This window comes from Dendroctonus ponderosae, unplaced genomic scaffold (genome assembly GCF_020466585.1).
Source record: "Dendroctonus ponderosae isolate FM_Combo_2020 unplaced genomic scaffold, Dpon_F_20191213v2 Dpon_F_20191213_3, whole genome shotgun sequence".
NCBI classification, from domain to species: Eukaryota; Metazoa; Arthropoda; class Insecta; order Coleoptera; family Curculionidae; genus Dendroctonus; species Dendroctonus ponderosae.
The window spans coordinates 9,537,584-9,551,271 of NW_026018508.1; the positions used below are offsets into that span (position 1 = coordinate 9,537,584).

Consider the following 13,688-nt stretch of genomic DNA (forward strand, 5'->3'; position numbering starts at 1 on the left):
TTTCAGTTGAAGATAGTTTTATTGAAAGAAAATAACGCTAAATTATTAACAGTGATATTGTGCTGTGACAGAGCTCTAAAGGCTTTTTCGTCAATTGATCAACCAGTCGTACCTACATACCCCGACATACCATTAATAATGGCAAATAATTTCACGGTAAAGCTCTGTTCGGACATCGAGACTAATTAGATTTTTGTTATCGGTTGCCGGCTTTGTAATCTGAACTAAAGTTCTGCCTGTAGGAAACTGTCCCCTTACAATGAACACTGCAATTTATCATCCCTGAGTTAATGGCTCTTTCTCGATTGTTGGCTAAATCCAATTAATCGATTAGTTCCTGGTAGTAGTGAATTCTTTTTTATATACCAAAATGGCATTACAGTCTCAGTTTTGTTTTTGCCAGCCAAAAGATGGGTTTACTTTTTTCTGATATTATTTTAAATATCACACCTACATAACTTTATTATTTTTAAAGGAAGCCCTAGACTCGAAACAATTTGCAGACTTATATAAAATTGACAAATTAAAAACTGTATGGTTATTTAGGGTCAGTTTTATCACAACCAAAAAATCAAATTCAAAAAACGTTTTATTGCCAAAGAAAATCTGCAATACATTTTATGTACAAAGCGAATAACAAATAAAAATATAAATAAAAAAGGAAAACAACAGTATAAAACATTACATTCATGTTGCTCTCACAAGTGAAATGCATTTAGTAATTACCAAAATTTTAATATTTTATAAACATTTGCGGTTTTAAAAAAATGTTTAATCAATGGGTTGCTAGTAAAAATACATTAAAAAAATCATGGCGCGCCGCCAAACTTCTAGCGAAAGATCGTGCTTCCTGAAATCACCAGCGCTTCAGGTTTTTGCAAATTTACTCTCCTGGCTCTGAAACGGTGACAAAATAAAACAACTTTTACGCCAAGTCTATGGGCTTTTTAAGAGTTTTTGAATTGCTGAAAATTGTTGATAACTGACCGAGTTGCAGGGTATAGAGTGGAATTATATGCAAGTTTGAGATTTGTCAATATTCAGAGCCCATTTCCTTCCAAACTATTGCAAATACTAAATTACTTACTAACATTCATCACACCGTCTTAGTTTCTTATTTATGTATATCAAAACGGTGTTAATATGTGCTTAGAACTGTCCGATAATTTACACTATGTTCCATTAAAAACTAAATATAATATTTAAATAAATAACGAATATCAATATTTTCAAATGTTACGTCTACACATTACAATCAAGCAAGTTTTCCTGAAAACAAATTGTCTGGGAAATATTTCAATTTCCACATTCGCAAGTAGTGATCACTGCTGCCGACTTAATTTCAGTTTAACCAAAAAATTAGTAATAAAGACGTTCAAAAATATTTTACTTCTTATTAAATTAATTTTTGAAAGTGAGGATCAACTACGAAACAGTATTAGAAAGATCTAATAAAAACGATTTCACTATTAGAAAAGATAGTGATAATTAGGGTCCAAACTCTTCCAATTAATTTCCTTGGCCATGCTTATTCTTAAGTAAATAAAAAAGTTTTACTGCAAATTGTTGGATAAATAATAATATGTAATATAAATAGTATTTATTCTATTGGAGCCTATATTTCCATGTGATTTCAGTCTAATGTCCGGCCTACCAAACCTACTTTAAAATAAAAGTCGGGCATTGGTCTGCTTTGGTGGTTTAGATGCTAGCAATTTTAGCCACAAAGCTTACAGCATGACTTAACACATTATTTAGTTCTTCCGAAGAATTTCTTCTCCCATTTATGCGCCAACATATCAGCAAGTTTCCTTATGTGTATTTATGATTACGGTGTCTAGTTTCCCGTTCCATTTGAACATGGGCGGCAGAAGCTTTTCCACTTTCACCTGATGATCTTTTGGCTTCCTGTCTTCTTCTCCTATGAGCGTCATTAATGATGTTGATCTGATTGAAATAATCTTCTGGTTTGAAAAATTGATTTTCATTGAATCCCAATTGCCCCGGACTATTAACTAGATTGCCATAAGAATCAACTGCATTGGGTGAGTTGTAACTTGGATTAGTATCCTCTGAGTACTGCGGAACATATTGCGCTAGGTTCACGTGAACAGACATTTTTGGGTTGAATGAAGAGTCTGAATTTAATGTGGTTGGCGCAGAAGGCCAGATAGGATCTCCATATGAGTTGAGAGCTCCGGGGGTATTGTAACTCGACTTACTAGAATCGTCTTCTAGAGGGTGCTTCTCAATATGCGGAATCTAAAAATGAATACAAAATATTCAATTAGCACAATAACGTATATTAATAATAAGATTATTATACACTCATTATGTCCAGTACACAGGTTTATACAGGTTATAAACACTTAATTAAAGTAAATAGTAAACTATACAGGGTGGGTGTCCAAGATAAGGATGCATTGCATCTCCGAAAACGTAAGAGATGCGAAGTCGGTTAAATTAAGAAAATGTGAGATTAATTTATCGCGTAAATAATTATTATTTGCGTGATATATTTATAGCTTTTGTAATATTCAGGAAAAAGTTATTTTTCGCAGTTTCGTTCTTTTTAATTTTTGAAATTATTTCAAATCATATCAAGAACAAAAGTACTTTCTCCAGATACCTTTTCGAGCGCTACAATTATTTTTATGATATAGTTATTATATATTATATATTTTACTTATATTCCTGGTTTCACTTAACTACGATAGATATTGAAGTCTCAAACTGTGATTATTAATGAGCATATAATTTTTTAGAATGTCTTTGTTCTGTCGTAGGTCCTTTTACTTTTACTTTATAAATCATTAATTGACTTAATCGCAGTCGTGATCTTTTATAAATCACCTTTTATGTGGTGGCAGCCTTCTAGTACATATTCCGACTTTCATCCTTCATCTTGATAATCAAAAGTAGATAGATTGAACCTAAGATATCGTTTCTAAGTAATCTTTACATTTAACTAAATGATGCTTTGTCATACCTTTCCACTGATTGAAGCAAACATTTTCTTTTGGCAATGGAAATCAACATTGAATTCTGCTATTGAAAATATTATCGAATGTTTTATCTAATAAAATAAGATCAGGTCATACAAATACATAGCCGATTGTTCGACTCAAAATATCTTCCATTAAGGCTCAATATATCTCAGTATATTTATTGGAGCCAACTTAGTTTCAAAACCGGAAAATCTACTTAAACACCCCAAAATTCTTATCGTTTAGGCCGGTTGTCCATCTAGAAATGATCCCTTAGCAACTTACTTTCAAAAAATGTGTATGTTTTGCCTTGTCGTAGCTGATTTTTTCCTAAAACTGACAAATTTCTATAATCGATCCACGGAGCGTTCCAAAAAATGCCAATGCAAAGTGATCGGCAAAAATTCATTTAGGATGGGTTCATCAGGCATAAAAGATTCTTGGTGATTTACTGATTGTATCATTGTAGCCCCAGCACCGGCTAATCGTAGTTTAGTGGGCACAACCGTATTTCGTATCGCTTCTATGCGGACAAAAGTTAATCACTTGCTTTTTATCATCGTTTTTTACCGTCTATGAATGTTATACATATACATCACTAAACACAGCTCAAGTTGCAAGCTTAGAAAAAAAGAGACATTAATGAACAAAACTCATTCAAAATTGATTGCGAATGCATGCGAATAAAGCAAATACACTAACTGCATTCAATTCACTACCATAATTTGATAGGTTGTTTAAATAGTTACACACACAGACTTTTTTAAATTCCAAAATGTAGATGCCACTCGTACGGTTCTAGCGGTATCACTATTCACGTATTTGTTTCATGCATTTGCTATAACAAATGTTTAACAAAACTATAGTTTGCTCTGTCTTGGATTGGGATCGACTGTACGTAATCTTATTCAATACATTTAAATATTTCAATCAATGTATAATTTAGGATATTTTTCAATTTTGTTAAACAAAAACATCAGAAATAGCAATATTTCAACACAAGAAATAACGATAATACACAGTTAAATTGAAACATCTCTAAAACCAATCATAAAAATCCACACTACTGTCTTCAATTTGTATTTTTTAGGTTTAAATTGTCCACAAGTGAAATTACACGTTAGTTGCACGGTACGTTCTATCATAACTGCCATAATCTATAAATCAAGTTAGAATTCCTATTAATCATTTTTTGTTCTCTATCACACAGCTGGCACTAATGATGAAAAATGTGCTTGCTTCAAACAACTACATTTTACCCTGGGTCCCCAATCAATTGGGTTTATACACATTTGTCACCTAGAAAGATTAATCGAAACTTTCTCAAACATTTTTTGAATCTATACATTTGCTCTTTATACATGGCTAAAAATAGTAAAAAAAAATTGTTATTGAAAACTGAGATATTTGCAAAAAACTAGATTAAGAAGGGAGTACTTCTTTAATAAGTATATAGTTTTTTGAATTGAAGGAAATATTGAAAAATTTTTCTTTTCGAATACTTAAGTATTCCAATAGGCTTGGGATCATTTCAAACATGGGATCATTTCAAAATAATGCCTAATGACAACTGTTAATACCGCCTAGAAATTTTCAAAAAAAACCTATATTTTTCACGTACTCTCCAACAACAGACACTTCTAGTGTTTTCATTGTACGGGTGTATCAGATTATACGACATGGAAGATTTAGATAGAACTATTTAATTTTTTTAAATTATTTTGTCCTGTCCTAACTCATTATTTTGTCATGTCTTAATTCAACCCAAAGCTCTGGTTTTCTTAATGAAATACGTTGTATATTAGTATACAATTAGTGAGCAGAACAACGATCGAAATAAATGTGTGCTATTAAGGTTGATCTTGCTTAAAGCTTGACTTTTAAATATATATTTTATAAACTTTAAATTGCCAACACCAATTTCGAGTTTCTAGTCGAAATTTTTTAGGCCCATCAAATGGCGACGGGTGCCTTGATATATTATTAAATTTGATAATAACGTCATGAATCGTGAAAGTATACGATTTTCATGAAAATCTTAAAACTTAGGTACAGAATAGCTTTATAGTACTGAATAGAAAATGACATTTTTTATCTGCTCCTGTTATAAACGTGCAATTGTTTGAACACAATTTTGGTACACCCTGTATCTCCATATTTTATTCATTTGTCACAAAGCGCATCTATCAGTCGCCTATAGGTAAAATTTTATATTGAAATTGGGATTAGGTCTTCAACATTTAAACTTAAAAAAGTTCTTCATTTTTATAGCTCATAACTCCAAATCTCAGAAACCAGAAAAAAGATACATTTTAGGTAAGATAAACGGATAAACTTGAGTAGCATTCACATTTATTTAAAAACATACTGTACATTTAGAAAGTATTTCATAATCTAACCCCCGGCAACCCTTCGTTTATAGATAAAATGAAGCTTTTCGAAAATTAAATAGTTTAGCCGCAATTTTCCGTGCCGTCCTGTATAAAGAACGATTTTCACAAAATTTAGATTGATGTAAATTGACAACATACAAAACTAATTATACCAGTTTGAACATATGAAACTTTCACCAAAAAATGATTTTTGAAAAACTTTGGAACGTATTTAGTTTCGGAAGATAAAACCCCCTCAGTATTAAATGATTGCATATATGTATACCGTTTTTGCTGTTAGTTTTTTTTGCTTTGCATAAAATTTTCTCCAAAGGCATTATATAACAAAGGCATATATACAGGGATGTAGATGTTAATGTAGACTGTATCAAAACGATGCTGATGTGAAACGATAATTAGGCTTGTGCTAGTGTTATTACTTTACTAATAAATAATTTTGCGCACAATGTTCAGTGTCATAATTACATATAATAGAGGATTTTTTAGAAGCGCAGCAAACTCATTTTAGCCGTAATCAAACTCATCAGTTCTTTTAGTGCGGCGAACTGTAAGTACATAAAATGTTTCACTGAACATGCTTTATAATAAGGTATTTTATTGAGAAATTATAAGTAATCAGTCAGATGCCCAGTATTTTCACTTTAATTGCTAACGACATAAACACGAAAGTGATGTATGTAAGATTTCTATATAATTTGCTAAGTTCGTAATGAAGATGGGCACAAAATGATCCATATGTATTGCTGGTTTCAAATGCTATGAAGCGGTGAAACTGTTTTTATTGTATGTTTTTGATACTAGAATTCTCTACATACCTCTAAAATGTCTTCAGATTCTTCGTGATGATGCTGAACAACATTTAAAGGAAACTGGGAATCTAGATGATACTGAATTGGCGGTCGTCTTCTATCAGTGATACCAAATGTTGTAGGGGTCGGAAGAAACGATGCATCCAGCTTTGGTGGTTGGATACCTGAACAAATAGAAATACATTTTCGTTATTTCACATAAAACTCACAAAATAGTCATCACATATTCAGTGGTTGTTATATGACGACCACCACTGTATATTTCTAAGGATAATACGGCTAATTGGCGATGTAGCCAATTACTTTTTCTTTTAGTACGTCTTACGTTAGTTGTAAATTGCAACGCATCGAGTATTTTCGCTGCAGTAAAACCTCTGGATTGTAGAATACATGTTTTCCTAAGAACTATTGCGTTGCGACGAAGTCAAAATTTCCAAAACAATGAAAAACGAATCAAAAATATATCGATAGCGGTGGTTCTCGATGTGACACCCTGTATAAGTATTGCATTATGTTATTCGTGCAACAATTACTTTGAAATCGTAGTAATGAATGCACAATATAATTAACTGTGTCAATTTTGAGCAAAATATTGGACGGTGACCCAACTAGATAAAAAGAAAATTTTATTATTACAAACTTCGAAAAATAATAATTGAGCCGAAAATTGGAAATGATACAATTTCATAAAGTTTTAAGGACTTTGAAGGATTCGATTTTTTTCGAAAAAAAACTTTTAAGGATTCGAAGAGATTTAAAAGCATCATTTCAAGCCGTGCAAAATAGAAATAGCTGATTTTATCAGAACTGAAAAATCTCAAATTTTGCATGATTTTTGACTTTATAATTGAATGTTGAATGGACCCAATAAACTAATCATGAATCCATGATAAGACCAAGGGAACTTCAACCATAAAAAACTACAGACAGAAACGAAAAAAACAATTGATTGTTATAGATAGAAAAAAAAATTAAGGAAAGGATATTTGATGGGTTTTTTAGATCGAGGATTCCATATTTCTCTTCACTTAACTTTTAGTTCCTAGAAGGTGCCAAATGCCACAGCCTATACCAATTTAAAACATTATTTTTAGGCTTCAAGTTTTATAATAGGTATCACTTTTGTATTGGCCAGGCTCGGTCTCTGATTTTTCCTAAACAGAAAATGTCCTGTTCGAAGTCGATGTCACTCATCATTTTCGAAATATTTACATATATATATATATACAATACAATAAAAGTGTTGAAAGTTCCCATAAAATAAAACTTAGCAAACATTAAACAGTATTTATGTGGACACATTTCGAACTAATTTAAAGTACTTTTTAGACTCATAAAGTCTTTGAAAATAATTAAAAAATTATTGTTCAAACTGAACTCTTTTGACTTCAATACAATTACAAAGCCTTTTAATAAATGATAGCCGTATTAAAAAAATAGTTTTGGAAGTCTTCTGCAGCATTTTAAATTTTCCGGCGAATAAACACAAATCCATATAGCGAATTTCTTCATTCGGAAGTAATGTCGGGGCATTTTCTTTATAGAAATGATTTAACTGATTCAATGTAATAGTAGCAAAATTAAAAAATATATTTTAGCACTGAACTGACTCCAATTTGAGAGTAAAGCAAATTTTGTCCATGGGCTAGTCTAAAAATGACAATTTACGACAATATTAGGGATCGAATTTGAGTTAGTTCAAAAAATCACTAGAGGATTGAACGGAAAATATATTGAAAACGATGAGAGATACCGCCTTGAAACAAGTACGCATTTTAAGTTTAAGAAATATCGGATAACACAATATTTCCAATAAACACATATAAAAATGTTGATATTTGAAACATAAAAAAGCTGATGTTTTAAATGGCTCCAATTGGCCAGAAAGTAAAAATATAAATTGCCGAAGCTGCGATAGTTTTGTTCTCATTCCTTTATGATTGCACACTCGTTGGTTTATAGCATATTTAAAATATGCTAGAAGCTTCATCTCAACTCGTAAACAACATGAGATTGGATATTACATTCATCATTCAGAGCTTTCGTGTGTATCCTCACCAATCTGAGTGTACTTACGTCGCGTCGAAAATCGTCAACCATTTAAGGAAAAATATAATTTTGTCTAAATACTTCAAACTTATTCCTTTTCAAAATAGTTGACGTGTATGTATATCGACAATATGGCCCCATGAAATTTATTATACTACAAATCAATGTAACTTACTTGCAAAGTTCACCTCAAAGTTTCCGAAGTGCTTGTTGAGGTCCAAGTCGATTTCAGGAACATCTGGAGTTGAATGCGCGTTCAGCAGGGATAAATGCAACTTTATATCGTCAAAGTCATGAGGTTTGTTCTTGGGTAAATGCAATATATGAATTTCTTTATCTCCAATATAACCCTCACTTTTAAATTTGTCTAATTCAAATGAGTTTTGAGGCCCGGCCAGTCCACCAAAATCATTGAATGCCTCTTGCACAGACTCTAAAGGCTGAATCTGTTTCTCGCTGGCGAATACACAAGATTTACTTTTGCCAGCGGTGTACTGATTTAAATTATCGCAGTTGATATAGGGGTTGATAAAATAGGGATTGCTTTGTATAGCATTTGCTGGTGTTCTCGAATTTAAAATTTTTGGATATCCCGTGGTTTTTTTGAAGAGTTTTACTGATCCATACTGTCTAATGGGGTTCCTTACAGAGATGCTAGTTAGCTCCTGACCATGTGCTCTGCATAAAATGAAGATCAATATTACCTGAAAGAGAATAGTATTAGTAGAAAGTGTAAAAGAACAGTTAGTATAAACACATGCCTAATATGACGTATAGACAACTCTGTTTTAGGCGAATTACCACGCGATTTTATGCTTATCTATCAGCGATAAAATCAAAATAGTTTTTTTGTAATAGTTCGTCAACAACAAATTGTTGGGCTTGAATTGGTTCTTTAAATACTGTTCACTTAATGATTTGCTCAAATCGATTTTAACTTATTATTTTCGGAGAATAAAAGCACTGCGCATTTCTAGAGTTTATTTGATAATAAAATCACAATACCCGTATTGTTGGACCGGATACCCGTTGGACAAGGACAAGGAAATACTGTTTGCATGGTCCTTGTATACATTTAATTTCGTTGCCTTAAATTTTTACACTGAGAATATTGTGGTTAGAAGATGCTGAAAAAGTTTAAAAAAATCGAAGATCGCTTTTAGACCCCCACATTTAGACCTTCTTGGACCCTTAACGGTTGCTATTTTAACCATTTTTCAAATTTTAATAACTTTTAAAGCAGTTTTAAAAAGTTTGAAAATTTCGGCTTTTAAATAAATATGTCCGTGAAGCGGAATTTGCGAGTGGGAAAATTCGGAAAGTATAGAAAAATAGAACTCGAAAATATGTTTCTTTAAAAAAAAAATTCAATGCGATCTAGCAGATGTTGAGATGGCATGTACAACACATCCTTAACAGCTGAAAATTCCTCATCTCTCTCTGCTTAACAAGACCAACCAGATAAACGCGATTTTTCTTCCCAACCAGAAACTCATTGGAAAATTTACAATTATAAATTCAGATTTGATTTTTTCACGATCTTTTGCAGCTACAGTTGTTATTTCACAATGTGTAGCTAACTCTATTTTTTTTAACTAGTTTGCGTAACTCATCGCAAGAAGACCGATACGGATGGATGGCTCTTTTGTAAAACGAATAAAGATCTTTACTACTTCGAGCTACTTACTCGTACTAAGCCTGGATAACACTGTGTTAAGTTGTTGCCGCGCTCTGAGTTGATGAGTTATAACGTATTAACTGATGACATAACTCATCAGTTAAAGTGTAATAGAGTTAAAAGTTAAAACATCTAAAAACCAACGTTTTTTATGTTTTACCACTTTGTCCAACAAACTAAAAAAAACATTAATCGTTTTTTACCCCGATAATTATTTAAGTAACGTTTTTCCAACAATGGAACTGCTCAGGTGCGTTGACGTTGAGTTGGCGCATCAAACCATTTGAGCAGCATTGCGGCAGCGCCTAAAAATTAACAGAGTTACCCAGGCCTAATTACTAGATATTATTATTACTATTTGTTAGATTTTGCTTATTTTTTTACTTGTATTTCAATGTTTATGTTAATGTTTATTGTAATAAATCGTTCAATTATAAATGTTAGCAATTTTTCTGATGGCATTCATTTTCACAAGTGACCAATTGATATATGCAAGCAATAAGCAATTTACTCCGAAGATAAATCACGAAAATTTTCTCAGGGAATAGCCAGTCACTAACTTTCTATATACGACAAAAATCCGATGCCATTGCATATTCGTTTACCGTTCACATTGACATTAGAATGCTTTCTCACGACCGTGATGTTATGCCAATGGATTTATTAGGTCCGTATAGACCTAATAAATAAACGTGTTCTATAAATATTGGTTTTCCGATGTAAGATTTTTTTTAATAATTAGACGTTATTGATTTAAAGACAGAGCAACTTTGCGTTGTCTTCGTTGTCGTTTTTTTCGCCGATACAGTTTTCCGGCCGATACAGCCGATTTTGTTTCGTTTTCTCGCCGATACAGTTTTTAGTATGGAACAAGTCCCTCCAAAACATTGCGTATTTACGACAATATGTAGTGCAATCTGAAAGAAAAACGATCTTTGTTTAGAAGAGCTTTCAATTTATCCAGTAAAATTTACATATTTTCGAGGCATCGGAGTTTGATTTAGTTAGCATGATTTATTGATCTATTAGAATTTGTGTTTTTACGGTGCCTATTGCTTGCAAAGAGGTCACCAAAATGTGTCAAACACCTGAAGTAGACACCAGAAGTAGAAACAAATTCATATATTAGGCCTGATTTACAAAGAATTATGAAAGAAAAATCAGTGTTTGTCTTTCAAAATTTTGGAAAATCAACAACAAACATTCAAATTTAACTTCTCCAATTTCTCCATATGGAAACTTTAAGGAGACTTTAGATAGACTAGATGAATCAAGCCGCTAGAATAACCGATGCCCCTAAACAAATTCATATAGAAAAATTAATTAATTACATGGTTGTAATCAATTTATATTGATGGTTCAATAAAGTGAGTTTGTATTAAAACCGAAAATTTAAAAAAAATTGTTGATACCAAGAGAATTGCATACAAAATGTAGTGCCATGAATGAAAAGCTGATTTTTAGGCACAATTGGTTTGTACTGAATTAGTACATTAATTTTTGTTAACTTAAATCTTGATTTGAAAGAATAATGCTAGCCAGTAAAATATAAAAGATTTATTAATTTAATTTGTTATACTTCCCGCATTCCATTGGAAAATATAAACGAAATATTGCGTTTTATATCAATTACGTTCAATTCACTTAAAAAATGTTTAAATCCTGCCAAGTAAAGATAATTAGCCGGAAATTGAAAGAACAAAATAGGAAATATTTGATGCCAGCGGAACTTGCTGATGGATTTTATCTAGAGTAGCATTTGATCATGCACCAGTTGCACCTGTATAAAAACAAACATCTCAATAAGTTAATTAAATAAGGCAAGAGTCACGCTATGGCATACGCTACGCACCGCGAACTCAGCATTTGGGTTACCAATTTACGTTTGGGTATTGTACAGGGTGGTCAATTTGAGGCCCTGTTTGTTTGTTTGATTGCTAATGTATTTGTATAGTTCCAAAACGGAATCGATCTAAGAAACTGAAATACTCGGGGTAAGGGTTGAATGTCGCACAAAAGTCGGGCATTTGTAAAACTTTCAAGCTGATGACAAATTTCTATTTTTATTTTATTTTCCTCAATAGTTTAATATCTTAGTGATAGTAGACTATTAGTGATGTACATGCAAGAAAACAATTATAATTTAAACACAAAAATACCTTCCATAAGAATAAAACAAGACAAAAATACCCAGTCAGAGCTGCTCAATTTCGGCGTATCCAACCATCACTGCTAAATGCATTTCTCTAATTTAACTTCGTCAAATTATATGAAAAGTTTGAAAGCCAGATTATGCGTAAATTTATTCAAACAGCTTAGATTGCTAATTGATAAATCAATAAGGGAAATCTGCTTTAAACTTCTTTTTAATTTTCAATTAAAACCTCGAAGTTTATAATCCTTGGAAAATAACGTCTTCGATTATCTTATCTGAATTGATATAATTATCCTCATTAGGAAAATTGCTAGAGAATTATCGATTGAAAATAGAAAACTTAATAAGCGGCCGGTTTTTTTAATACCAAGAAGTGGCGATTGCCGGAAGTTAACCTAAATGTAGTAATTTGGTGCTAATTTGTTACTAAATATACCGAAAACCAACTGAAAATTGATTCGATCAATAAAGCGAAAAAATTATAAAACAGATAAATACAAGAATAGTAACAAAACAATGCACATAACGCCGGATTGGTACAAACAAAAAAAGCCAATAAAATATGGTACATCTCTTAACTTTGGCTGATTCAAGAATATATTAGCAGATATCTAAATACCATACATAATTAATTATATTGATAAACTTAATTTTAAGAAAGTATCACAGAATTGATTTTACGTATGTGGCTTGATAGAAACTAATAGACCGTAGGAAAGTGTTAATATGTGGGTCATAGGTAAAAGCACCATTAAAATTTGCATTAAATCTGTGGCCAATTTTTTGTCAAGCGCGACGTTTTACTGCCTTGATCCTAATTACACTAACGTTTTTTATTAACCTTTTATTAAAAATAATGATACGTTTTATCTATACACCTTCAAATGCTTCACATTATTGTTATTCACTACGATATTAAATCGACATAATGATTTTGGATTATACTAACCAGTGCTTTTTAATATTTGAACTCATGCTTGAAGGCATTATTACAGGATATATTAAATATAATAGTACTTAAATGTTCGAACCTTCTAAGCTTAATGTGGTCGCTTTTGGAAATAGATTTCCAATGTCGTTACATTATTGGACATCCTAATTTAGGTGAACAAGACTATTGTACGGAATAAATTTCAATGATGTGTCAATATCGAAGCCTTATAATAATAAATATGTATTTTTTTGCCATATTAAGGGATTGTGACAACTAGTAGTTGCAACAGACCAACTTTGGAATATTTTATCTCACCTAAATTTATTTGCGGAATATGTGCTACAATTAAAGTTGAAATCACTCGGTTTTCATTCAATACGTTAGTATTCGATATAGTATTTTAAATATTGAAATATCAAAAATATTCATGTAGTGCTATTTTGTCGAATTTCCGTTCACACAGGGGCGGATCCAGCTTTAAAGTCAGGGGGGTTATGTAGAAAAAATACAGTCTTCTGTTATCTATAAAATTAGAAAAATGATCGTGGTTTTGTGCAAGGGTGGCGCAAGATTATTGCAAAATTTCAGGTTTTCCGTCCCGTTTTGCATGTTTCTCGGAAGCAAAATGAGCAAGAACGCTCGTTTTTACATCATTCCAGAGATAACTAAATGGCCTTTATTCG

General features: G+C 31.8%; 1 protein-coding gene across 1 annotated transcript in view; it reads right to left on the bottom strand.

The window, feature by feature from the left end:
- LOC109539055 overlaps positions 1-13,688 on the bottom strand; it is an 18,935-nt gene continuing 5,247 nt past the window's right edge. The window contains exons 2-4 of the mRNA XM_019906573.2: positions 8,414-8,942; positions 6,196-6,353; positions 1-2,262 (exon numbers count right to left, since the gene is read on the bottom strand). Coding sequence (XP_019762132.2) covers positions 1,813-2,262; positions 6,196-6,353; positions 8,414-8,942 — 1,137 coding nt within the window. The 3' untranslated portion in view covers positions 1-1,812. The remainder of the gene's footprint in view (positions 2,263-6,195; positions 6,354-8,413; positions 8,943-13,688) is intronic.